Source organism: Strix uralensis, chromosome 21, assembly GCF_047716275.1.
Source record: "Strix uralensis isolate ZFMK-TIS-50842 chromosome 21, bStrUra1, whole genome shotgun sequence".
Taxonomy (NCBI): domain Eukaryota; kingdom Metazoa; phylum Chordata; class Aves; order Strigiformes; family Strigidae; genus Strix; species Strix uralensis.
In genome coordinates this window covers 12,267,148-12,294,550 of record NC_133992.1, presented here as the reverse complement: position 1 = coordinate 12,294,550, position 27,403 = coordinate 12,267,148, and the positions used below count along the sequence as shown (strand labels likewise).

At 42.2% G+C, this 27,403-nt stretch overlaps 1 protein-coding gene across 13 annotated transcripts in view; it reads right to left on the bottom strand.

The window, feature by feature from the left end:
• Positions 1 to 3,578: 3,578 nt before the first annotated feature.
• SCAI (suppressor of cancer cell invasion) overlaps positions 3,579 to 27,403 on the bottom strand; it is a 44,896-nt gene continuing 21,071 nt past the window's right edge. For 9 of the 13 annotated variants that reach the window (XM_074891480.1, XM_074891476.1, XM_074891486.1 and 6 more), the window contains 15 exons: positions 24,746 to 24,841; positions 24,033 to 24,119; positions 23,359 to 23,457; positions 21,925 to 22,021; positions 20,408 to 20,506; positions 20,055 to 20,207; positions 19,127 to 19,228; positions 18,247 to 18,348; positions 16,542 to 16,620; positions 14,321 to 14,420; positions 13,758 to 13,839; positions 8,825 to 8,897; positions 7,097 to 7,270; positions 6,790 to 6,890; positions 3,579 to 5,691 (listed from right to left, as the gene is read on the bottom strand). In XM_074891480.1, coding sequence (XP_074747581.1) covers positions 5,542 to 5,691; positions 6,790 to 6,890; positions 7,097 to 7,270; positions 8,825 to 8,897; positions 13,758 to 13,839; positions 14,321 to 14,420; positions 16,542 to 16,620; positions 18,247 to 18,348; positions 19,127 to 19,228; positions 20,055 to 20,207; positions 20,408 to 20,506; positions 21,925 to 22,021; positions 23,359 to 23,457; positions 24,033 to 24,119; positions 24,746 to 24,841 — 1,594 coding nt within the window. In that variant the 3' untranslated portion in view covers positions 3,579 to 5,541. Of the gene's footprint in view, positions 5,692 to 5,982; positions 6,891 to 7,096; positions 7,271 to 8,824; positions 8,898 to 13,757; positions 13,840 to 14,320; positions 14,421 to 16,541; positions 16,621 to 18,246; positions 18,349 to 19,126; positions 19,229 to 20,054; positions 20,208 to 20,407; positions 20,507 to 21,924; positions 22,022 to 23,358; positions 23,458 to 24,032; positions 24,120 to 24,745; positions 24,842 to 27,403 lie in introns of all 13 variants that reach the window. The other 4 variants (XM_074891477.1, XR_012631864.1, XM_074891487.1 and 1 more) reach the window with 4 other exon arrangements.

Sequence of the window (27,403 nt, the reverse complement as noted above, 5' to 3'; positions counted from 1 at the left end):
CGCGAACCGAGGGGAAAGGGAAGGGGCGAGGGCTGAAGCGGAGTAAGAACAGTTCGCGATTTCATCGTGGCTTTTACTTTCCCCCGAAATTTCTAGCAGGAATACAAACATACTTCTTTCCTCCCAAAGACACCGACAACAATGGCAGAATAGGTTCTGGTATTACATTGCTTTGGCGAGGTACAGATCCCTTGCAAAAAAAAAAAAAAGTCTATTTGCTCCAAAAAAAGTTTATTTATATACCTCTATATATTTTAAGTAAAATATCTGTTCTTACCAAAATACGATATACAGGCACATGGCTGTAAAATAACTTTAAACCAATTCACTATAAAATTACTTTTGGTAATAAATAATCTGATTCGCAGAGGCTGAACGCTCCTTTTACCCCCGCGGCTGGACGGAGCCACAGCTCCTCTCTGCATTTCCAGGACGCCTCCCCCTCTCCCCCCTGCCTTCCCCTTGTCCTTCCCGCTGAGCCCGGGGCCAGGGCAGAAGCAACTTGTGCTTTTTAGCCTGCATGAGGCAGAATCCTGCTCCCAACATGTCACTTACAGCTGAGAAGTGATAATAAACACGTGCCACGAGAAATCTGCGAAGTCAATGGGGCAGATACTCACAACAGGCTTTTATTCTTGAAGGAGCAGCTGCTGCTTCTGGATGTGGTGCGACCCGCACTGCTCAGGGGCTCCTTTGGGCCAGCGAGTGGCACTGAAGTCCACTCTCAGTGAAACCAGGATCTTTAAGAGCAGAACATCTATGTGTGCATCTGGCACATTAATAAGTCAACAGGAATTCAGAGACGCTCCTTAATCCCCCAAACGATCTGTCAAATTCAGAAATCTTGAACTAAATCTCCTCTGTCTTGGCAGAGAAATGGTTTGGAGGGGAGGAAAAAAAAAAAAGTGGTTTACTTTCACTCTTAAATACAAAGCAGATACATGTGTCTGATGCGTTCCTCCTCTGCTCTGCCTGTGGACATCCAGATCTTCAAAGCACTTGCGATACATTTGGTCACAGAAACAGTATTGCTCTAAAAGTCAAAGATAGTAAAAATGCAAGAGAGCCACCTCAGGAATGTACAGTCTCTGCTCTGGAGATCTTCGTCCCTGTCCTCTGCGCCAGTGTCCCTCACAGGGTGGCTGGCTGCCCCCAGTCTAATGTTACCGACTGGCACAGAGCAGTTTTCAGCTCTGTAGATCAGATCTTTTCCCTTTTTGTAAGATTCCTCTTGCTGTTAGTGCCTGCAGAGCTGCCTCAGGCCCAGGAGCAGCAGCAGCCGCCAGCTCCCGACACCGAGCAGCCGCTTAACATGGGACGGGCTCCGCCACTGCTATCACTGGTGAGCTGTAGTCAGAACAGTTACTGAGGAACCTAACATAGATAAAACTTTTGCAAAAGCCTCAAGACGAAAAAAGTTGTTCAGACAGATTCTAAGCTTTTTAGCTTTCAGGAAAAAGCAGACTTGAAGCACAGCATGGAGTCACAGCACAAGGCGGCGGCGGGGCAGGGGTGGTGCTTCACAACAGCACGGCAGGGATGGATCTTGGAGCAGGACTTTCATCCCGTCCTTAGAGGACAAGCCTGACCAGAGCCACTGAAGTTGTAGCTTTTGAAGATGATTATTTGAAACCTAATTTCCTGTCCCCCCACTCCTCTATTTCCTATGAGCCTTAAAAGACATCTCTGCACATCTCCCTGGGGAAGACCCTTGAGGGGTTTAGTAAGTCCTGACTTGACAGATATTATTCTCATGAACTACACAATCAAACCGTCTGGACACTTCTCACGAAAACACTCCAGGGAGCAAGTCTGGTTTGCACAGCTTGGAGAAGTTAGTGCTCCATTTAGCTTGTGCATGAAGCAAAGTGACACATCGCATCCTGAGAGTAATTAAAACCCAGAGCACTAAGGACTCATAACCCTGTATTCCCCCATCATTGTTATTTTGAGAAGTCAAAGGGGAAAGAACAAAAGGCAACAGCAGTAACTTGGCCAGTTGGAACAGGAGCACAAACAGAGGTGCCTGCTGTGGGAGCAGGATTCACCTGGACATCCCGCGTGCAGGAGGTGGGGAGCTGGGCAGAAGTCGTCCAGTGAGGACACGTTCACCCCAGCTCCTACAGAATCTACCCCTTTAATTCAGTATTGCCCAGTGGTGGCAAGTCTACTCCGCTAACACAAGCAGTAAAGATATATGAAGAAAGGGAGAGCGAGACAAGAGGGAAGGCATTAGGCCTGAGAAGAAAGGATTTGTTCTCTTCTCACTTAAAAATGGTTCAGTCTTTGCTTCGCTTCCACACTGAGGACTGCTAGATACATTAACCAGATTTTTCTTCAGTACATACAAGCATACATCGAGAAGGTACCTACGACCATAGCACACAGCACACAGTAGCACAAGTTTAGAATGACTTAGTAAGTTCAAACAAGACAAGCTTTTACTTGGAGGGGAAAATATCAATATTTTCATCTTGAATGCAGTTGCTTTGGGTGGGAAGGGAGGGGGCTGGCTCAAGATCCAAGACCAGATACTCATCCTATCTACAGCTAGAGCAGATGGAGGGTATCGGCCTTTTGCTTACAAAGTACAATTTTGTACTCCTACTGACACAACAGGAGTGAAATCTTTACCTTTGACTATCCCTGCCAGCAGCGTACCTCCTGCACAAAAGCTCAGTAGGTAAGAAGAGAATGAGGGACCTCAAAAATGAATTTTTGACTTGGACAGTCACCACAAGTTCAACTTCTGAAATAATTTTCAAGGCCTTATATTCTCCTACATTCTAGCTTCTTCAGGGTTTTTGATTTGTTTTTTGAAAAGTGTGTTCTCCAATGATTAGATCAAGCTTAGTAACAAGCAACAGAACCTCCTCTTAGGGCTGCAAAGTAGACTAGAAGCCCCTCAGATCACAAGCAAGGGCTCCTCGTTTCAGCCCTGCTAAAATGAAGACTGGGTCCACCAACGCTTTCCCAGTCAGTTAACAACCAACGTCCCACAGAGGTTCACCAGCCCACACTCCTATGCTTAGAAATAGCATACTCTTTTCCAGATAGACAGAACCAAAATGAGAACAGCTTCAGCAAAGCAAAAAAGCTAAAGCAAAACAAAAGCATTTGGTTGGAAGGCAGTGAGCTGGGGAAAACTAAATTCCCCTTTTCCATGCAAGTTGAACGCTGCTGGTGGAGGAATAGCAGGCAGGGTGAGAGAGAACTCACCTCTCCCTTGCTGCTGCCCTAAAGGCTTTCTGTATCTTTAGCTTCTACGTACAATCCCATGTTTTAATAACTGGGCACCTCCTACCAGAACGAAAGGCAGGTCATCAGCTTCACAGTTAAGAATACATAAATCCTACCACTGTAACACCTACAGGAGTACTCACTCCCCTGGCTAACGCCTCCTGTACCTGCAATCAGTTAATGAATTACTTCAAGGTCCAAGTGTAAGTCCCTGGAAACAGCACATTACAGTGGCAGAAGAGCCATAACCTTTACTACAACTACAAATGATCTGCAACACCTCGTGGAATGCACCTAAATTGGCGTATGTGTGTATATATAAATTTTGTATATAGACATTGCACTGTTTCATTCTTTTTTAATACATATACAAGTACCTATACATATATACATATTTACAATTTACACCAGCCAGTAGATGTATGCGTATTGTACATATACACACAGACGCCTAGAATACACATGCACACACACAAACACACACTCTTCAAAATAAACTCCACGTCCCAGGTAATGAAGTCCTGCCACAGTCCAAAGAAGAGCAGCACCAAGTGGTGGGGGCTCAATAGACCAGCTTCAAGACTGCTTAGAACAAACACTAGCATTCACAGAATTTTTTTTTTTACACTTGGGAAAAGAACGGATGGCGTAAGCCTCAGCCCAGCTCCAGAGAACCTTCATGCAAACTTCCCGGCTACACCCCAGCAATTCTTGCTGTTCCATCCTGCGCTCTCCTCAGCTGAACGGGGTCTGTCCGTGCTGCCCTTCGCTATTCCGGCTGCCTAGAGCACACCTCGCACGATAGCACTGCCAACGGGCCTGCTGTGATACTACGGTAGTCACCGAGTTCTGCGCTTTATTCACCTAAAAATAGAGGTGTGGCTGGGGTTCAACATCAAAGCGCCGATCAGACTTGTCCTTTCCTTTCTTTTCTAGCAGCCCATGGAACAGAGACAATGGACCTTTTCATTTAACAGTTTAAAATATTTTCGTTTCCTTCTTGCTCCCACCTTCACTGTCAAGAGTTGCAAGAGGTCCTCCAGCTCTGCAAGGCTGGCAGGACAGCCCAGATGAGTCGGCAAGCACCTTCCCCAGCAGCCAGCATCACCTTCTCCAGCAAGGGCCTTCGCAGAGGCCACCGCGCTGCTTCACACCCTCGGACTGAGGGAGCCCACCGTGCTGCCACACGTGATTACAGCCCCTCGGTTTCACCAGTTCAAAGACGGGACTGAGACGCGATGGAGGGTGTGCAAAACGTTAACAGGGCGTTACGGCAGCACCCACTTTGTTGAATCTGCAAGAGGAGCATCAGCATCTCTCCTCGGGCACAGGGATCCAGCACAGACGGGTCAGATAAGTGAGTGACAGGAGGGGCTCGTGCTCGGCACTATATGGGCCGTTCTTTCAGCTCCTGTCAGGGACTGGTACACTGGGAGCCACACATTCCATCCACACACGGAAAGGAGGGATGGCACCTGCAGGAAATGTAAGAATTTCTGTCTAGTACCTCAAAATGAAGAATGCCCCCTCCTCCTGGAAAATCGTGGCAGCAATACAAATGGCAAGATGACCCATGTTACAGTGAGAGATGGGGGCTAGCTTTCTTAGTTTGGTAATTTGGTAATCTGCTAACCATCCACCCAAACAAGCTGAGTAAATCGTCTCCTTGGCCAGCAGTACAAAGTTTTATATATAAAATTGCTGTGTCAAATTTATAAGGAGCATTAAGTATCTTTACAACTTCACTTCAAACCCACTGCTCCAAATGCAACTTAACTGTCCACAGTTTTGCCTACTTACTTGCCTAAGACTGAAAAAATATATTTGTTATGAAGGACTCTGTTTTATTGCTATTGTTGGTTTGCACTGTGTGGTTCCATCTTTACCATTTCAAATCCAGTCTCTTTGGGGATAAAATATTGGTTTTCTATTGATTTTTTCCAATTTCTTAAAATTGTATAAAAATAAAGGATTTCCACAAATGTGGGCTAAAGGTAACCAATAATAATTCTATGCTTAGGATCAGCTGTTGGAAATGTGGTTGATAGCCACAAGACCAGAAATAAACCTCTAGTGATTCTTTAGTTTAACATTTAAAAGACATGAAAACTTCTGCTTATAAAATTGACCCCATACAGAATGGAACAGCTAAACTAACAGCTGTTTATTATTACTTTTTAAAATAATGGTCCTAAATTTAAAAATAAAATCAAGTACTTCCTTTTATGATTTTCACATTATAAAACTGCACCATTCAAAATCTGTGGCCAGGGAAACCCCTTTGCAGTAAGACAGTTTCTTTTAATAGTCATCGAGGGTGTTTTCCAGGAAAACATTCCTGACATCCAGTATGGAAGCCAGCTCCAAAATGTGCTTTTGGAGGTGAGGGTTCTCCACCGTCTCATCTCTTGGCAGCTGAGGATAAGATTCGGGATAATTTCGAGTCTCCTGCTAGATGACAGTGAAAACAAAGAGAATCAGACATTCATTTATTTTTACACCCTTTATAAAGAAGATTGCAAAAAGCCAATTTCACCTAAGAGGTATCCTAATCTGTTTAGCATGCCACAGAGAGAGAAAATATTCTAGCATTTTCAGTCTTCCCTTTGCATTGACTCAGAAATGGTCAGAGTGGCAAGACAAATGCTCATTCATCTAAGATGGTTAATAATATGTTCACAGAAGCCTTGCAAGAAAAAAAAAACACCAAAAAAAAGACAAAAAGACTTCACATATACTTACCTACTAGGCTGGAGTTCATTTCTTGAAACTATAGACATGTAAGCATCTCCAGTGGGAGATTCATCTCATCCTAAAACAAATATCTAAGACGCTGGGGGCAGATCTCTCCCCACTAACAGAAGACCTGCTTCCTTCCCCGGTATCGAAGCAGCCTAGGTAGCTAACTTAGGCCTGGGAAGCTACGGGATGTCTGCAGCTAGACAAGATGAATTCTGTAACTTTCTGTGCTTCAACTATTTTTTTCTGTAGTGTTTAAAATGGAGCAGGCAGTTTATATGCCAACACTCACATACATAAAATGGTGTAGATCCAGAAGCAGACGTCACTGTTGGCACAGCATTAACCAACAGGGAGGGAAAATACCATCTTCCTGTTTAGCTTATTCATTTACACTTCAAAGACCTTTCAAAATCCATTCACACTAGAATACACTTCAGCAATAACATTCCACTCCTCCCCGCTTCCTCTTACATTCTTGTTCTACACCTTTTCAGTTGTGTAGAAATAATAATCTTGAATTATTAAGAGGAATTTTTCTAGCAGACAAGGCTGTTCAGAGTGACATAAATGACTGTGTCTGCTACTTATGTGGAGGAATAAGGCTTCGGTGAGTCAAAGGCTTCACGCCTTTGGAGAGATACAAAGGCACAGACTCAGTGCAAGCTGCAGGCATTAGCATGTGAGCATCAGTTATCTTTCTGAAGTCACAGTGATACACTTAGCCCTAAGACCCTTCCATCCTGAGGCAGTGCAGTTCTACATGCACTGGATTGCTGCTCTCCCAAAGGGAGAGATATCCCTGCATACCCGGAAAATTTTGTGCATCCTCATAGTAGCCGAACAGAAGATAAATCTTGTTAGAAGCAAGCGAAGAAATTCATCCCCAAAAAATTGAAGAAAGGACTGATCTGTAGAGAAGGCAAAGAAAACTCAGTTTAGAAAGGCTTAAAGAATTAAAAATACAGAAAGAAAAGGGAGACTTGGGGGAAAGCACTATGAATTCTCGTGGATTTCCCTTATTCACTATTCTGCCCCTTGGAAAGGCTGAGCAAGAAAAACCAGCACCTGCTTAAGCAGCATGCTAGGGTTCAGTTGTGCATCTCCAGGCACGTACCTATGGATCGGGAGTGGGTCAGCAGCTGGGCAATATCTCGGTTGATTTTTCTAAGGTAATCTTGACACTTCTCCCACAATCCTCTGCGCATGCTTGATAATCCAGAGACAAATAGGAATGCCATTAAAGGATTGTTCAGAAAGAGTGTGAAGAGGCTACCCCGCTGAGACTGATCTAAAAAAAAAAAAAAAAAAAAAATCAATAGACAAAGAGATACATTTGGCACATAAAACAGAAAAGCTGTCCCTGCCACAGAATGAAGCCGCTCACCCACTAAATTCTGTAACAGAGGAGCTGCTCCTCTGTGTTAGTTACATCTTCTCTCCTCTTGTGGCAGATCTGTTCTCAAGGTGATGCAATGACTAGCAATAAAGGCTCACTGGAGATGGGCATGAACACCAGGAGAAATGAGATTTTCTTATGAATTGTGGGAGGCTCTTCATTTTGAGCACATAACTTGAACACAAAAGTCGTAACCGAAACAACCAATAGACTAATATTTCTCTTCAGGATTTATAATCAAACATGGACATTTGTACTCCATTCAAAAAAACAGGTAGTTAAACCTATACAGCCCCCCCAAGCCTACATAGTTGCCTTTCTGTTGGGCATCCCAATATCCTAAACCCCACTTACTACACGCAGTCCAGCATGACAGAGGCGCCCAAGCCTCATCCCAGCCAACCGGGAAGTCAAAAAGGAAGGCAACGCACGGCAGATGATGTGCCCTGACAGTAAGGCTTCCCCAGCAGCAAGGATTACTGACTTGTTTTGGTGCATTCTGGGGTTTTCAGGAGGCAGGCACACAGCACGCCTGGTGCAATGCCGTACCGACGCAGGGCTCAGGTCAGTTCAGCTACGAGGTCTCTGCAGGGTGCCCCAGTGTTCAGTGTTGCCCCCCCCAGAACTACAGCAAGACTTTCCTGACTGGTCTATCAATATAAGCAACCAGTAATTTACAAAGTTAGTTCTATTTTTCAGAATTTCTGTTTAAAGAGGATTCATTATTACAGTACTTAATTTCTACTTAAGTTTCAGCTAAATAACAGGAATAGTTTCAAACCAAATGAGAAGCTTCCACTTCCTGCACACTCTCATACCTGTCTAACATCACTGCATGTGGCCTAAGCCAGACCTCTGCACTTGTCTTTGTGATGGGTAATAACCTTAACATGGCAAATTCCAGTGAGAAAGTCTGGAATGATTTATAGTTTATAGTAGTCACAAGGACTGAAGAATGTAACGTTTCATTGCTGTTCCTACTATAAACACACCTTCTCAGGACATACAAAGCCAACGGTTTTCCTTAACTTACCCTCCAAAATCAGAACAAGATCTGAGAAGATTTTGCTCTACACCTGGGATTTAAAGGCTGATACCTCAGCTGACTCTGCTCACTTTCTGGGACTAATAAAGCTACCGAAAATGCTAATCATCCTCATCATCATCCCAGCACTGGGCTGGCAATTTTCTGAGTCTCTGTGTAGGAGAGACTTTGCCTCCTAGCACTTGCTGAAGCTATCTGTAGAAATAGCATCATTGTTAGAGTAAACTACTTGCCATAAACAGTAACTAAACTCTATCATACTACTTCATGGAATGTTAATGTGACTTAGGGATTCCACAGTGATGAAAAGCTATCTTCTCCTGAAGAATCTAAGCTATATTTGTTTGGGATAGATATGTGATCCAACTGCAACTCATTAGGAAATGCAACACTACACGTACCTTGTAATGCTTTTGGATATGCTGTTGGAGAAAGCAAGCACACCAATGGTTGTCCAAATAAGTTTGTGAAATTCTGTAACAGATAAGAATTTTGAAGTATTGATGGTCACTTTGCTTGCTTTTGAACAGTCAGCAGGTCAAGGGTACAACGACTATTAATGTCAGAGAACACACTAATGCCCGTCACACAGTTCAGCATTGGCAGTAAGTTGACTTACTCATAGATCACAGCACAGAAAGAATATAACCCATTACATTTTAAAGGAATCTATAATTCTCTCATTTCACTGCTACTGATAACAGACACTAATTTAATGGAAATATGGCTTTCAGTAGTAATACATTACTTGGAAAAAAAATGTTCTGCTGTAAAAATGAAAGCCATTGGCTTTTGGGTCAAAATAGATCCAGCACCTCTCCTCAATACCAACTAAGCTTTCCAGTCAAAGTTATTTCTTTCCCCTTTTCTTTCCAGCAGGAGGAACTATTTCTGATGAAGCAGAAGAGCCTACTGCAGAAAAGTTTAAAAATAAGTTTCCTTTAAGCAAGCATGTCATAACCTTAACATCTCCTATACTGAACCCTCATTTTACAATACTCATTTCATGCACCTTTCACCAGCACCTTAAATATTGCCCAAGTGTCCTGTTGCACCAGAATTTCTCCAGAAACCTCAAACGACACTGTTGTCCAGTTTCACCAATGTTTACCTGATAACAATCCTACTGTGTATCTGTCTCATAGGTATACTGATTGGTAATCACCAAGAAAAAAAAATTCATTAGCTGTTATATGTCTCACCAAAACTTTCTTAAGCTTAAAACCGAAGGCTTGCAAAGCCATGGAGAATAGAAATGATCATGCCTGCATCCTGTCAGAGCACACATTCAAACCATGCATCCCGAGCACGAGAGCAAGACACATGTCTGCAGATTATATTCTTAAAATTGGCAGGTTACAAGTGCAAGGTATACATCACCAAAAGTATTTGCTTGTGTGGAATCATCTAAAAGCTCATTTTTTCATTCCTTCTGGCTTCTGCTCAATTCAAATGGAACTTTCCCTTCCGGGCAGTATATTTCAATTAAGTTAGTTTCACTGAATTAATTTAATCTAAGTCTGCTAAATACTAAAGACAGTAATCTAGTCTAATCAAAAAAAAAACATTTCCCATATCTGACAGAGTGCTGACTAGTCCTAAAACCCCTTCTGTTTCATTAAGAGCCCAAGGGAGGTTTATAATGCTAGATACTAAGGTTTGGTCTCTTAATGAAGAAACAAAGACTATTACCATGAAGACAGTAACTGCAGGCCAACCTAGTAATTAGTAAAACTATACTATAAAGAAACATTTAAAACTCCAGAGTCACCCCAGACATTGCCAGTTTGAACTGAATACACACTGGCAGGTGACACGTTCGAGTAACACGTTTGCTTAGTCTTCATGAGTGGATTCCCATGTGGAATTGTATCTCGTGTCCCCCAGTTAGAGACCAAAGCAGACTTTCCGTACACTCCATCAGTAAAGATGACAATGCAATTAAACACTGCCTCCAGCCATAAAGCAAAACGACGGGCTACTCATATATCTCAGGAAAGGTATTACTCACTGACAGTATCTGAGATCATTTTGGGCTGTGTCCCAGCAGAGATTAAGTCAACACAGCTAGCAAGTCCTGCAAAGGGGAGAGACTACACGGTTTAACCCAGAATGTGCTCTCTGGAAGGCAGCTGCTCATGCCAGGCGCTGCACCTAGACTGCAGGACCGGGAGGATAAGACTCGCAAGCTTCCAGGTGCCTGTCTCAGCTCTTGCCCAGACACAGCTGCCTACCACAGCCCAAGCGAACACCTGGATTCACTCACCACCCCCCTCTCCGCTCCCCATTTCCACAGAAAAGCGCTGCAGGCACACATGCAACAAAGGAGCAGGAGCACGGTACAGCCATGGCTTGGAGCGGGGGACCGCAAAGCGCACCAGGAAAACCTGCCCTGCAGTCTAGATGTTGGTAGGAGCACTGCAGCCCTCCAGTGCATGGACAACTCCAAAAAGGGTAAAACACGTCTTTGTTTCAAAGCTGACTCTGGTTTTTCACTTCCAAGTTTTCCAACAGAAGCATTGCTGCTTTTTAAAATGCTTGTCATATACGTCTCTCTCCAAAAAAGAGCTACCCATTATCTCCGAAAGAAGTCACTTCACATGTAAACTCTACTAAGTCGAGTATTTATACCACATCAGTGACAAAGGCCTTGCATTCTTACCGGCTGGAGGTTTTGGTTTGGTTTGGTTTTTTTAAGACTTCGCATTTGACCATAGTCTTCGACAACCACAGCTACAAGAAGATACTGATTTAAAAATATTATTTCATCCACATATACATTGGTAAGCTTCAAGAACACAGTCATCTATATTTAAATGGAAGTGTTAAAAAAAAAAATCATGGCTTTAAGTAGATATGCTCGATTTGCAGTTATCTTCCACTTTCAGCTAAATATATAGGGGAGGAAGCTGTTCAAGTGCCGCTGATTTGACAAACTGGCAAGTCACTTCCTGGCAGGACTTACTTTCAGTCATCACCATTTAAGCCCTCCAGAGAGAGGGAGAGGATGAGAATGCATGCAGGGGAGCAGAAATGGGCTGTAGAAAAAGATGTGTGAGCAGTTGCTGTTCCTGCCAGTATTGCTGGCAGTGACATTTAAATGTCAGGATAGCTACTGTCCTATCAGAAAAAATCAGAGCAGCCATGTGGAAAAAAAGTCAGTACATTGACTTCAACTTCTCACACAATTGCACAGAACCTCCTTTGTGCCAGTGCTCGAGCCTACAAAGCATCTCACAACACACCCAGAGGGCAGTCCCAGGACAGCACTATCAGTATTTTGTGGTGACAAGGAACCAAGCACGTAAGTGTGCACAGAACGATGACAGACAGGCATTGACAAGGGCCAGAAAATCCTGTGATTGAGAGCTCTGCCATCTACCTTCAGCCAAAAACAAAAGACCTCAACCCATCCCCACACATCCACCTCCCTAGGTTCAATGGCAATGGATTGTGAAGGTGAACGCGAGTTCTCAAATGCTGAACATATTTTTTTTAATAGAGGTCCATGCTCTTTCTTTTTTCTCTTCATTCTCTGTTTAGATTCCTCACAATTGCGCCCACACAATTCTGATCTGGGTCAGAGCTCCTAGCAGCCACTTCCATAATCCTGTCCTGAAATACTTCCAAAACTCCCATTTCTGTACTCCTTACAGACAAGCAGAGTTGGACTTCTCTCACACCAGCTGCTCTGTGTGCTTGACAGAGCACTGCCGTATTTTACACTACTGATGGTCAGTTCACTGCAGAACAAGGGAAAGAAACTAAATGGAGGCTACAGTTTTTGCTTACTGTGTGCCCACAAAATCTAAAGAAAATCATTTAAATGTAATACAAGAGGCAAACTCTACTGTAAACACTTGACAGTTATTCTCACAAGAGCTACAAATCTACATGTGGGAATCCATCACCTCAGAAAGATCCTTTGCTCTAAGCTGTCCCCAGAACCCTGGTACATCCAGAGCTGTATGTGATCTGGCATCACCAGGAATCCCTCACTCTCTCTTACAGAGCTGATCCACTTGACATCTTTCAGCAATTCTACTAGAGGCGAAGGGCGTAAAAAAAACAAACCAAAACAAAAAACCAAACCCAAGCCACACTTTTTCCCCTGAAACAAAGCCAAACCAAACCCCCCTTGTTGTTATACTGGAATGAATGTCAGGAAAGAGCAGAGGAAAATAAATCCCTACCAAATCCTCATTTTCTCAGAAGGACGAGTAAATCATTGTAATTGTGTTTCCCTCCCTTAAATGGGGAAGGGAATGTAATAAAAAGCAGATTTGCACTGAAAGCTAGTGTTGTGAAGTTAAATGCAGCAGTATTTAAAAAGCCCTTTGAAATGCTTTACTATACAACAAACCAAAAACCCTACAGAGAGGCCAGATCATTATTAAGTCTGCCAGGTAAGAGTTCCCTGGCTCAGTACAGAACTACCCTGAATCATACTGATCACTGATTTAGTACCTCTCGTTGACCAACAAGTGCCTTTAAAACAAACGCCACAGCCTGCGGGTACTGAACAAGTTCATCTGGCCACTAGACGTCCCTATCCGTCCTCTGGAGCGCAGCTGTGAACGTTCGCTTCCCTCACTGCACATAATGGAGCTATAAAAAGGAAGACATAAGGAAGTGGCACTTTCCCCAGATATAGCACATTCTTAATATCCCATTCATGAATGAAATAAATGTCGTAACGCTATCCAGATTCAACTGGCAGCTGAGATTGAAAATGCCTGCTTCTGTATTACCCGAACTGCCGACTCCCAAAGGTGATTTGGCCTGGAGTAATTCTACTGAAAGTCCAGAGCACCCTAGGAAGGAGGCCCATTGTCCAAGCATACACCACTCTACAGTAACACAGGATGCTAATTTGAGTCTTGTATTTCCTTGGTTCAGATACTTTTCAGACACAGACACCCCGTGTTTTATAAGATCAGGCTCAATGCTTTGACTCCTTTCTGTTGCATAAAAGCAACTGAGTGTTGGATGACTGGAAAAAAAAAAAGCAGATTAGTTATCTCCCTCCCCCATGCACACACACCAAGATTTGTCTTTGGTATATAACAAAAATAAACCTCCCACCAGAGACCTTGGAAATCTTGAACCTTTTTTCCCTCCAGGAGGATTTATTACTTTCCAATGAGCGGCTGTTCATGTGCTTCTCCTTCTTGTTCCTATTCATAGGATCAGATCCTGACTAGCATGCACAACCTCAAAAGAAAAGAAAGACTGAATACAAACTGTTTAAAAAAATAGCCTGTTAAAAGCGTAAGCTAACTAGGGGTTGACACTATATCCTATCATACAAGTAGCTGCCTTGAGGAGCCTTACCTTATAGGCAACACTGTTTGAAGAGTCCACGATGATAAACAGGGGCTTTCTTGTGAAAGGGTAGAGATCTCCAGGGTGAAGACTGAAAAGAGAAAGGGACGCTTCACAGAGCACTGGAATTGCTGCAAAGCTGTGACAGCGTGCGAGCTGCTCAGGCACACAACTGCCCACGTTCAGAGAGAAAGCAAGCAGATTGCCCCTGCCCCCGTCCTCAGGTTCATCCTCAGACAGTAACTGCAAAACTAATTTGATATTCTCTACAACAGGGGCTACTGGACTTCCTATTAGTTCTTTCCCAGCAAGAGATGTTTAGCTTCTTGAGAAGTCACCCACCATTAATTTGAAGTTTTCCAGTGATAAAGAATTTATGTTAAGTCACAATAATACTTTGAGTGTTTAAATCATGATTTACAGTTGCATATTCATTTCTAATTGTTCAACCAAGCCAATCTACGTTATGATATCCTGCACTGAAGAGTTTGAATTCAAGAGGCTGCGATGCCTTTTTCTCTATTAAAGACAAATTTGCCTGAATTTGCTGTTGTCACACTGACGAAGCTTACCAGTGCATCTCCTTGTAAGATTGGTTTCGCTTGTGGATAGCATCCCCATTTATAATGTCCCGGTTACTATTTGTCAGAACACCACCAAAATCATATGGACCTATACATGGCAAAAAGAAAGCTAAAATTAGCAGAGGCAACTCACCTCTGTTATGGATTTAATGATTATATGAAAGGGAAGAAGCAACCACAAATCCCAGAAAACTAAGTGAACCTGAACTACTGCAGTCGTAAGGAGGGGATGGAGGAATGTGGAGACTTTACGAACTACGTATTCCATTGTATCAATTTTTAGTACCTTCAGCATCTATCAAATAGCAGCAAGCAATGCAACTTCATAACTTCTAATTTATTTAGTCACTATCCACAAACATAATAGGAAAGATCCAAACATTGGCACTTGTTACACTACACAGCAAAAAGATTAAAACCCATTGCACATTTCATATAAGAAAAATCAATACCTTTGTAAAATTACTATATGAGCTAGCATATTCTAGATGCAGAATTTGATCAAAAAATAAGGCTAAATCAATTGAATCCCCTGTAGCCTCTCTGAACACATATAATACTATCATCTGCAGTTATAACACTGCAAAGGGGAGAAGAGAGAGCTCCGAGAATTAATATGCTCCTAGAAAGGACAAAACAGTTTTAACTGGATTTCAAATCTGCAGCAGAAGTTCATTTTTTAGGATTTCAAATACAGAATTCACCATTTTTACATGCACAGGACCTGGACTCGTGTTCCAAAGGTAAGCTAAAGAAATATTCTGCCAGGTTTGCACAACGGAGCTACCCGCCTAACTGGCTGATGGAGGGCAAAGCTGAAAGTAATAGCTATAAAAAATATCAAATCCTACACAAAAAAAACATGCTAGAGATACCAGGAAATATTTCTGCCATTAATATGGGTATGAAATGTCACTAACGTTAGTAAAATAAAGTATTAGGATCTCCTCATTCTGTATACATTTGCAGAGTTGCTTGACCCATATTTGGCCACCAAACGCAATTTTTTCAGGTTTGGATACATAAGACATCTTTCCATTTTAAGGAAAGCTTTGGGAATACAAAATTAGGAACAGAACACGCAGTAATTTAGCACTGTTACAAATGTCTCACGTGATCTGTCAAACACAAATGGCTTACAGGCAATAAACAGTGCAACTTGAGGCTGCTCTCCCTTTTAATAAGGTAGAACTTTTTGGTCTGCGCAGACTACACTACCTTATTAAAAGAATGCAGTTGTAATGGGATTCATTTAATGAAAACCGAGGTCTGACTATGCAGCTCTTCAGATGACAGAGCCTGGATGTCCCCACAGTAAGGTATTAAGTTGAAACAATACATGCAGCGAAGTGGACATATCACAGGCTTTAAAGAACACGCTTTAGTTAGAACCTATCACCAAGTTGCAGCAAAAAGTAAAATGTTAAAAGCATTTAAAAAAAAAAATCACTGCCACAATCCAAAGCTGACAGGGATTTTTTTTTTTCGTTTAACATTTTAAGAGCTCTATAAATCATGCACTGGGATGGACAAGGCATGCATCTTATAAAGGAATGCAAGTCTCAAACAGATGAGGCGTGTACAATATTTAGGATGTTAAAAACTTTTTGTTTTCCCTTAAATTACATAAACAGATCTTTTGACTGTGTTTACTTCAGCCAACCAGTTTTCAGCTTTTAGATTGCAGCTGCATCCAAATATTCTGCTAGGTTGCAAAGAACAGGAGGATGAGGTGAGGGGAATTGTCAGAAATCATGAGAAGGGCTTGAATTGTCAGGTTAACAAGCGTGCAAATAGAACAGTCCCTGCAGACGCTTCAGCCCTTTCACCGCCCATCTCCTGAGCATATGTCCTCACAGTACTGGAGACTGGAAAGAATCACAAAGTGCCATTTAACCATTTTATTAACTTTGTACTGATGCATCAACTGAGCCATGTGGTCTTCAAAATTGGTGAAGCTTTTAATACTTCAGATGCATCAAAAACTGGATATGTCCTTTGAAAAGGTCTCAGGTTAATGCACACTAATTAAAACACAGGGAATTAACTATTGTTTGTGTGAAAAAAAGGCTATCTTACTAAGTAGACAGGAGAATAAAATTGACTTGTCTTTTAAAAGGAGCTTTGTGACATCTTTCTTGGTCACTTGTCCTGGAACATAAAGAGAATTCAAGCCCTGTTCATGACAGGGAGCATTCCTTTATTGTACCTTCACTATCCGAACGACCTGATGGAAACACGCCCGTGGCAGACAAGTAAATCAGCAGTACACTGTTTGCAGGCAGCTCCTGAAATTCAGACAAAGAGAAGAGGCAAGGGAAGAAATGTATAAGTTTATTTCAATATTCAATCACCACCTTCATAAATACATCGTCATTTAAGATTGTGCTACTCCTGCCTCTGGCTTCCCTTCACTCTGTTCTTCGTATGTGTACATACCCTTCCCCACCACACACACCCTTTCAAATGGGTGAGTACACAGACAAAAAGGTAAACTGATGATATATATGTTCAGACTTTTTTTTCCACACAGCCCTCTAGGCTGATATTAGAGGTTCAAGCAGCACTAAAACTGCATCTGCCTCCACACAGACTCTTACTACCTGAGCCAGACCTGAGGCTTTCCAAGGTATGGAAATCAAAAGCTGCCAAGATCCATGCAGATCCTAACTCCCAAACAATTGAGGATCCTAAAGGAAGTTCTTTGTTTCCAAATACCCCAGAGCCTGCAACATCTGTCTCTTCCCCCTGACCCTTCTCAGCTGGACAACAAGCCCAACACATCCAGGTTTCTTACAGACCTGTAAAAGAAATCTGTTTTCCCCCTTTCCAATGGGCTGTCTGCATGAGGAAACAGACGCTTGTAATTTCTGCAAAAGGCTGAGCATGCAGGCACCCAAAATTCTAAGCAGGAAGGATGTGCCTCCTTCACCTCAGCAGCTGTTTCTCTACAGTTGTTTCTTGAAGCAAACTGAAACTTATTTCTTCACAGGACTCATTCTGCTTTTACTACTAAAATCCTAAGTTGCTGCCTTGTACAGTCATAATTAAGCATAATGAGCCCAGCAACTTTATTATATTAAAACAAGCACAGCAACTGTACTAAAAAAGGTCTAGAACTGTGTAGATTACTTACATGGAAGAGAGCAGTGGGTAACAAATTAAGACAGGCAGATAAAAATATAGCATGTGCGGGAGAGAGACACAATTCAAATGGGATACAGAACTGGAGACCTTCCAGGGATACAGCGCTTCAGAGCAACAGTTTCTTGACATACTTCCCTGATTTTGGATTGTGTTTGGCACAACAGGAAGTAGAAGAATACTCTTAAGATTCTTCTGTTCTCCAGATCTCTTATCCCAAGAAATATTTCCTATATAGTATATATATAGGAAATAGATAAACTTTATATAGGAAACTGTATATATAAACATAAATGTCTGTATATATGCGTGTGCACCTACACACGCACAAATAAAGTTACTGAATATGATTAAATCACATGCAACTATTACAGGACATCCCCTCACGTAAGGCCTTCCGCAGTGCTGCCATGCACCACGCCTGACACCGGACAGCTCGCACTGGTTCGGCTCGCACGGGAGTTGTTCAAGCTTCGCTTTGACGACGGCTGTATCTTAGCAATGATATAACAACTGCTGTGTAACAGCAAGCTGGGTTTCTGTCTTCAAATGAGTTTTTTTCTTTCCCTTAACAGCAGTCAACATATTTGCCTTTATTACACAAATTACACATATCTGTAACATTTCCATCCTCTGAAGATCATTTTAAGAAGGCCAAAAACGCTTCATTACCTTGAAGTATAAAAGATTATCTCAAGTACATTTTATTCAGTGTCACATACCATTCTGGATATTTTTCTATTACAAATAAATTCACCAATTTCACAAACCTTAAATGATGCTGCTAAAAATGTATACAGCTGGCTAAAAGTTGGTTTATAAAGTAGATATTTATGGGGGTTTTCCCGCCTGGCTGGTTTTTCTGTTGATTCCTGTTAAAAAAACCAAACAAACAAAACACAACATAAAAACCCCAACAACCGTATTACCAAAGCAGTTTCATAACCCTCTAAATTTCTATTTATTAGAATGTTCATCTTCAACATACTTCCCACACAAATGGTCTGCCATTTCCTACTACACAGCAAAGCAAGATGCACAGTATTTGAACCAGAACTTTACATCACCCCTCATTTAAATTTGTTACCTAAATCTTCCCTACTCTTTAAAGCATCACCCAAAAGTGAAAAAATTCACTCCTCATCTCAATTAAATAAATGAAAATCTACATAATTCCTTTTGCCTCCAGACAAAATATTTTTTATGCTTTCTCTGAAGGGGATATTTAACTTTCAGATGACTTAGCAGGTTGATGAACTTCTCTGGCTGCATGACTACTAAAGAGAAACCTACGGAAGGGGCGAGTGTATCTGGGCAGGACAGGTAGGAACCCTTCAGAAGGGCCTTGGCTAGACCAGTGTAAACCCTTTGTGAAATCATGCTCAAATATTCGTTTCTGCTAGTTTTTCACTACTGAGGTTTGCTAAGGAAAAAAACAGAAGGGGGGACAAAAAAAAAAAAAAGACATTACTTGGATCAAACTCCACAGATCTGAGCTACTCTTCACTAACTTCTAGTAAGAGTTACACCAGTTTTACTAACCTGCTCTGCACAGCGACAATACTGAAAACACCATTTAAAATAAAACAAGCAGACAAAAACACCCCAGTTAAGGTCTGTTGCCAGGTTTGTCACTGAAATGGAACTTACCTGCATTCCAGGTTTGTTCATTTGTGATGCTAAATTCATTGGTTCCCTTTCAAGTGCTTGCAGCATTCGGAACATATCAATTGTTAATTCACTGAACTTGACCTGCAAAAGAGTCAGAGTTTTCTGCCAGATACAGATTAAACAGCGTTTCTTTGGAATTATCCAGGTAAGAGATTCAACTGCACACCAGACAGACCATTTTCTGTCTCTCAGGGGTCTGTCAGTGTCATCTTTGAATCTCTAAAGACCTGTGAATGACTTTTAGGACAGCTCACAGAGGACAAAATCTATTTACTACTGGTCTACCAGGCCCACTCACTGTAGTGCAGACGCCTACTTTGCAAATTAGACTCTTCTGGGGTGTTTACAAATCAAGTGCTGACACCGCTGTGTACTATGCATTTAGACAAAATGTGAAAAAGATAAACTGTTGTTTAGATGCAGCTCCCTTGCTTACCTGAAAAAAGAGCTCAGAGAGAAGTTATGAAGTCTGTACAACTTCATTATCATCATCATCCAAAAAACAAGATCTTGAATGTCTTTTGAAAACCCCTTCCTGTTGCAACTGAAGTTGCACCAAGCTGGAGTTTGTCATGTGAACGCCTGAAGAGTCAAGCTTTTTCTAGACATATCCCAGAGGCCTCTCATGCTTAAATGATGATAAGAACAATTCAGTATATGAAAATCAATTGTAACTACTTAATTGACATGATGAATATAAGCAATAAGGGGTCAGTACCACAGGGCCAATATCTAACATTTCATTTTTAGCTCTTATTTCTGAGAACCTCCTCTTCCTGCTGCCACTGCAAACATCACAATCAATATATTTTAATGTTTGCCTCTATTGGAATCTCTGTTGTATGATCAGAAGGGAAGGACTCTGAACTCCAAAGACACAGACCCAAGTCCCCAGAATTTCTTTTACCTGGTTGTTGCAGTTCCCAATAATCAGCGCATCTGCAAGAGCAAGCTGTCCCACTATCATTCCCTGCTCTAGCAACGGAGCTCCTGTTTCAGAAAGCCTGTTAGAGGTGATTACAATGGTGTTGTCATCATTTAAAACCATGACAGGGTCTGCCTAAAAAAACCAACCAGAATAAATCAGGAATTCAAGAAAACATACAGATTTGCAGTCAGAGAGAAGTCCAACAGTCTTGTCACAGTAAACATTTCACACACCTGCCCGCCACATAGAGGTGGTGATACAAGAACACTTCGGTGAACAAGTCAGAAAATGTTACTTTTAAACTAACAACTAAAAGGGAATGGTATTCTCACCTCAATAAATGCTGCCACTTCCTGAAGAACCAGGTTCCACTCCACCTGATCTTCAGTATTAAAACGATGAGTGTAGTCTTCAATTTCATCTGACAGCTCCTGATGTAAAAAGTTCAAAGACAGACATAGTCACTTCTTAAACTGAGAGCTTAACAGGCAGGCAGTACTTTACAATTTGGTTAGCTGTGCTGGCCTTTAAGAATAATTAAAAAAAAAAAATAAAATTACTTGAGAACATATGCAGCACACTTATGACTAACATGCCAGCCAAAACGCGCTCTTTCAGGAGACAGAATGCCAATGTTACACTGAGTTTTGGCAATGCAAAGTGTCTTTTAAGTAGGTCCAAATGCAAAGAATATCTGGAGTTAAGTATAACTATCCCACTCACATACAGCTATGTCACTGGTTATTACCATAAGCTATGGATACCAAGGACGCACATTTCAGCTTACAAGTAACTTTAAATACATTGTGAAAGTGAATGGTTTGGCTTTTTTAGCTGCTACTAAGCTAAGCTAGCAGTTCAAGTAAGCTTAGACACAAAGACAGTGATGCAACCTACACAAAACTGTCAATACCAGAAGCTGCTTGCAGCAAGGTTGTTCGGGGGGCTTGGAGAGCATATGCTGTCAGGAGACGCGTGCTGTTCCTTTGTTGCAGTTAAAGGGTACCTCCCTATCCAGGCTGCAGCTAGTTGGTGTTCAAACAATGCTATCAAGCCATTTGAGCTTACAGTGTCATTATTAAATGTCTGCTTTACAGAAGCTATTTACCACGTTGGATGCCAGATACACTGGAAAAGCAATGATCAACATTGGCCTGTACTCCATTTGTTGTACCTAAAGACTTGTGTTTACAGGCATTCAGTGCTTCACTCCCACAGCAGAGGCATATGCAGATCCAGCCTCTCCAATTTCATAGTAATATCGACATCATTTAGCCAGGCTTAGTTTTGATGGGTCTCTGAAAGGTGCAAAATGTATTCAGGATGTGTTCTAGACATGGGACAGAGCCATAGCGGTTTGGAAGGGAAGAGAAATAAGCTCAACATCAAACTAGGAGATGCTGGCTTTCCAAGCAACAGTGTGTCATGAAGACTTGCTGGGGGAGACTCCACTGATGCCTTAAATCCGCTACAGGAATGAAGAGGTACTCCAAGTTATCAGATGATCCCCACATTTTCAGATGAATAACACGCATCTTACAGTTTATGCTTAACTAACTGTATAAATTTGTAAAGTTTTTCTCAAGCCAAATGTTCACACTGTGCTGAATCTTTCCATAGCTCTAGCCATGTTCTTCCTTCCTTCTGTGGCATCCAACAGCACAATCAATTAAATGAAGAAAAAAAATTTAAAACCTATGCTGTAGCAACAGCTGACATCATAGACCTAATGAGTGGTATTTCAACTGAAATAGGCTATATTATGGATTCCTTAACGAGGAGAAAATCCCTGAATAACAAGCAACATCCCACCCCTTACCTTAGCACCTTTATCCTCATTTTAACATACCTTTACAAGGTCCTTTACAACATCCATTTTGTTGAGCAAGAGACAAACCACTATAAACCTTGCATAGTAACGCAGCTTCTTAACCACTAATTCAGGCCTAAACACAACAACAAAAACAGCACAGCCAAATTTGAGATTAAAATAGAACATAGGTAGGCAACAGGGGTAAGGGAGAGGACGAGTTTAAGACCAGAGCAAGGCTGAACATGCCACAGATTAAGAATTCTAACTGAATTAATGTGGAGATCAATAGCTACCCGGCTGCTTAGAGATTTATTTAAAATTGAGTACAGGCACATAAAATATACATCAAGAAAGCCCCAGCCTCCCCCTTCCCCACAGTCTCCTTACATGAGAACAGGCATGGGAGTCAGACAGAACTGCTGGCTCTTCAAACCTTCTGACAGTTCATGGGCACATCTGACCCCGCTGCATCGCATGATAATCACAGCTGGCTCAGAGTTCCCCCACCTGGGACAACCTAGAGATCTGCAAGTCAGCGCAGCCCATAACTACTCATCCATTTCTAAGATCTTCTGACAGCATCTAAAACCATGCTTGGTCAATCCTACCTTGTCTGAAACAGCTCATGCACTCAGATTGAAATGGAGAGATTTTTAAGAGAGAAAATGATAGGATCAACAGATATCAGAACAGAGCAGGGAAACTTTCATCTGTTTGTGGCACACAGGTGCATTCAGACATCAGCAGGACTAGAGACGTGCAATTAGTTTAAGTCCAGGGATCCTTGAAGGCTTGGCAGGAAACTCCCTAACTAACCTTCTGCATTTACCTTGTGATGACTTCAGATCATTTCGTCTTTAGCTTTAATGATAAATATATACAATAAACCCAGGTTTACTGGCTACAATGTAAGACCAGGATCCAGAACTGAGTTCTCTATCTATTCTTATCTATGTTCTTGGCAGGCAGCACATTTTCTGCACTGTCACAACACAGCCCTGCTTTGAGTGTACCTTTCTGAGTAAAGTGTCTTAAAAGGAAGATGTTCTGCCTCCTGAAGCTCTTGGACCATGTCCCAGTCAGTTACAGAGGGCTGTTGTACCGCAGTACTAACTGGTGTTCCCCTGAGAAGCCTGATTAGAATCAAATGGGTTCCTCTGCTTCAGCCCAGCTGGCCCATCTTCCAGCCACAGCACGTTAGGTCCCAGCACTGATACTGCTCAGGACTCAAAATGACAAAACTTCGGGGCTAATAGCTTTCTAGCCAGGACCAGATAACAGAATATTCTCCCAGTCATACAGCAAAGCTCTTATTTATACAGAGGTTTTTAATCATGGCAGGAGGATTAAAAGAAACTTCCTTCAACAACACTGATTTTATCCCAGTTATGCTCCTATAGTTTATAGTTACTTGCTGCTTTCATACACTGCTCTAGTCTTGAAAAAACAAGGGCATTCATTGAGACATACCTGTCTTCTTTGTTGACTTGGGAGTAGTATGACCTCTGCCTAATTGCTGAATAGAAGGAGAAAGCTTCATTCAGATAGCTGGTTTCTGAAGTGCGCAAGCTGCAGAGGAAGAATCAGATTAGCTCCCTGCTTCAGATGGAAATCCATGCCAAACCCTCCCTTCCTGCCCCCTCAACCATCTTGTGCATCAATGGCAAAACTCCCTCCTCAAGTAACATCGTATGAAAGCCAGACTCTCATTCTTTGTGCCTGCTGGGAAGACAGATTTCAGAGCTTGGATTCCATTTCAGATAATAATCAGATCTGCCCATCTTGTACCCATATGTACAGGTGACAGGTTAAGTAAAAAGTTGCAAGGAGCATTAAGCTCCCAAACTTGTAAATCACAATTTTGCACAAGAGTGAAATGCAGCACGCACGGAAGGCCCAGAGACACTTCTGAGGTAGGAGGTAGGTCCTTAGGCAGTATCGACGTGACCAGCAATGTGGTATCAGGCTCACAGGTGCCTTTCTCTGCAGCACCCCCATGCAGTCCCAGGGGCCGTCTCATTCAGAAACAGGCATCATGACTCAGCTGATACACTGATTTCTCCTGACTGCATATCCGGATGTTTGCCATGGAACTGTCACTAACGCTGCATTCCCCTACTGAATCCTTTTCTGTGCTTACTTACTAATAATGGTAATAGAGCTGCCCAATCTTGGAAGCAATTTCCCCAATTTGCCACCGCTTCAACCCATACCGATTGTCCAATACTTGTCTATTTCGCAAGAGAGAAAAGAAAGATTAAAAGGCATTCCAGAATTTCTCAGAACATCACACCAGACAAGACAAAGAGCCACTGTAGGGCCAAATTCAGCTTTCGTTACTGGTGTGGCATTCCCAGTAGCAGTCCCTCACAGAGCCAACAGCACTGCACACACACACCAGAACAAGGACCATTTATCTTGCATAAACTTGCGAGAGCTAGACATAAGTATGTTGCACAAAATACACACAACAAAAGGTCACAACTTCCCAGGAGAACACTCAGACTACGCAGCCAATGTAAGGTGTGAAAGATCAGAGCCCACGCTGCAGCAAGACGCTTCACACCATTCCAGATGGGTTCTGCACTGCAGAAGCCATCGTCCCAGCTTCTCCTTGGGAATATATTAAAGCAACATGCATTCAAGTAGAGCCAAAGGTTTTGTTAAAAAAGTCACACTGAAAATTCTGCAACATTTTAATTCATTAGACTGTGAGCACTACAGGAAGTGACTATTCCCTCCCTTCATGCTTGAATAACACAGCAAAATCTCAAACTTAACTGGGGGCCCTAGGCATACCAGAGATTAAAGTTGTGCTTAAATCCATGGAACACAGCTGCCTACAACCTTCCCTTACCGATGTTGCTGTTGAAACTTCCAGAGTTTGGTGTAAACGTCAAACGTTCGCCCAAAATAGGACTGCCACTGCTTTTGCCCATATTGAGGTAAATCCCTGCAACAGACAAGTGACAAAGGCAGAGTTAGGGAGCAGATTCCAGTCAGCCCCGCGTGCAGGCAGCGTATTTGTGTCAATGTCAGAATAGCTTTGCCCAGAATTGACTTGAAATGCTTTATAGCTCTGCCTGCACCCAGAACTACAAGAACCATGATTCCTGTAGTTTCCCAAAACCTGTTGTTACTGGAATCTCCAAGGAAATCCTGTTTAGCTTGTAGGAAGTACATATATCAAGATCTGACCATAGTATCCCTAAAAACATGCCACAAGCCAGACAGCATAGTCATTTAATGTGCACAAGAAAAGGCTGTGTATGCAAATAGATGAGAAAGAAGCATGTACTGGGGAGAGGACAGTGCTGTCTCCTAATTATTGCTTCCTACTTTCAGACAAATTCTCTAGTCACTTTTCAAATGCAAAAGGATTGACGTTATCAGTGTTAATAAAGGTCCCATGCATTTCGAAGATCCTCCAAGTGACTGCCGACATTTAATCACTGTTTGGGGACACAGAGAGCCAATGTCTCAAACTGCCTGAGCCCTGCAGGTTCCATACAAGAAAAGGACAATGCTCTAACCTCAAACTGAAGGCGTGCAGCTTAACCATAAGCTTTTGAAGTAAAACTTTTCCCACTAAGACAATAACTTGGGCTTCAAATGCAAGAACTGTGATTCAATCACTTATTCAAAGAACAGCAGAATTATTCCAGTGTCTATCGCCAGTCAATACCCACAACCCTTAATGTCCTACCCGAGAGCGCTTGTCCAGCAGCAGACTGAGTCCCCCTTACGAAAGGCTGACCCTCCCTCCCCAAAAGATTCAACAAGATGGGTCCTGTCCAACAGCTTCCACCAGTTATACAGGTAGGCATTTGCTTTTAAGTTAGTTATGAAACATATGGTATATTTACAGTGCATTTATATGGTATTTCTTATGAACATGTGACACACTGTACGCATGAGCCCGTTCTCTCCAGATGTGCCTGGGATTCTAGAATGGCTACTCAACACGCAGAATACCAGCCGATGGAAGCAGTGCTCTCCCTGAGCGAGTTAACGTGAGTCAGGTGACTGCATATGTGCAAAAACATTGGTATTTATGGACAAATACAGTCTAATGGGCAAAAAGGAATCCATGCTCTCTAACCCCTGTAAACACGTCTTTATCTAGGTTCCTCAATATTAACAACAGCATCAGAACAGACCTACAAATAATCACTCCAAATCAGAGATGACCATGTTCCTACGTGCATTTTTCAACAGGTGATTGAAAACATCTTACCATCTTGCTCAAAGAGAAGTCATTTTATGGTTATATGCACAGAAAGCTAAATTGGACTCTTAAATATCATAGTAAAAAAAACCCTACCCAAGAGCAAGCAGAATAATCTAATGGAAATTAGTTCATTTAGACTCATTTAGACTGATAATATTTCTAGCTACTCATTAAGGAAATAATCTTTCTTAAATGGCTGAGGCTGTTCCCTGTGTTTCAGAAACAGACACTGTAACGTCACACATAAATCAGCTGTGCAAATGTCACCAGGTCAAGCGAGCGTACGGATGCTCACCGCTAACGTTCACTGGGTCAGGCTACATCGTCACCACAACGTTCGTCACCCTCTAACTCACAGTTAGTGACATGGCAGAACCTGAGGTTCTCTGGTTTTTTCCTATCAGTTTCCAGTGCTGTAAGACGAGTCAGTTCAGCTCTGCTTTCATACCTCCACTCGATTTCCATGCCGTGATAACATTTCCCTCCACCTCCACCCCACAACTATGATGTAGTTCTAAGGATTTTAGCTCTAAAAGTTTGTGCTCTCAATCCTCACAGAAGGCCATCACCTGGGAGTTACTTGAATCTTGAAACAAACGAAACAGAGAAGACAAGAAACCCTCAGTCTCATTGAGCGCGTTGCCTACAAATCTATACTGAAGGCGATTCAGAGGAGGTATACAACTCTACAGGGGGAACAGCTTTTTCAAGACAGCATAATCTTTCATTTGATTCAAGAATGATTTCTTCAGGGAATGCTCTCTCAATTCATGGTGCTGGTTAACATACCATCCAGCACCTCAGTCTTCAGCAGACGGGCACAGAAAAGCAGCATATTCCACTTCCAAGTCTGGGAGGTCGAGACTGAGGGAAACAGCACCTTCTGGAAACCATGCCATGTCCTCTGGAGGAGTAAGACAAGGAAAGCAGAACACTACGATTTCCAGAGCAGCGTACTGGCACATTTCTGCTAACTGTAATTGCTTTAACAGCACCCTAGGTAGAAAAGGAAATTAATATTCCTTTGCTCATCAGCCAACTGTACTTCCCACACAGCTTGAAGGGGCCTAGCTTAGTTACTGCATGTAAGAGGAATCTGTTATCAGCTATGACTCTTACCAGCCTGGAAAACCATTCCAGTACTTGCTGCTGCTGTTCTATGAAGATGCCAAAGAATCTGGGCATGATTTTACCAAGAAAAAAAAATCATACCCTTAAACTTGCAATTGGCTGCTCAACATCTTGGAACATATTTTGGTGTAGGGAGGGGTAAACAGGAGTATA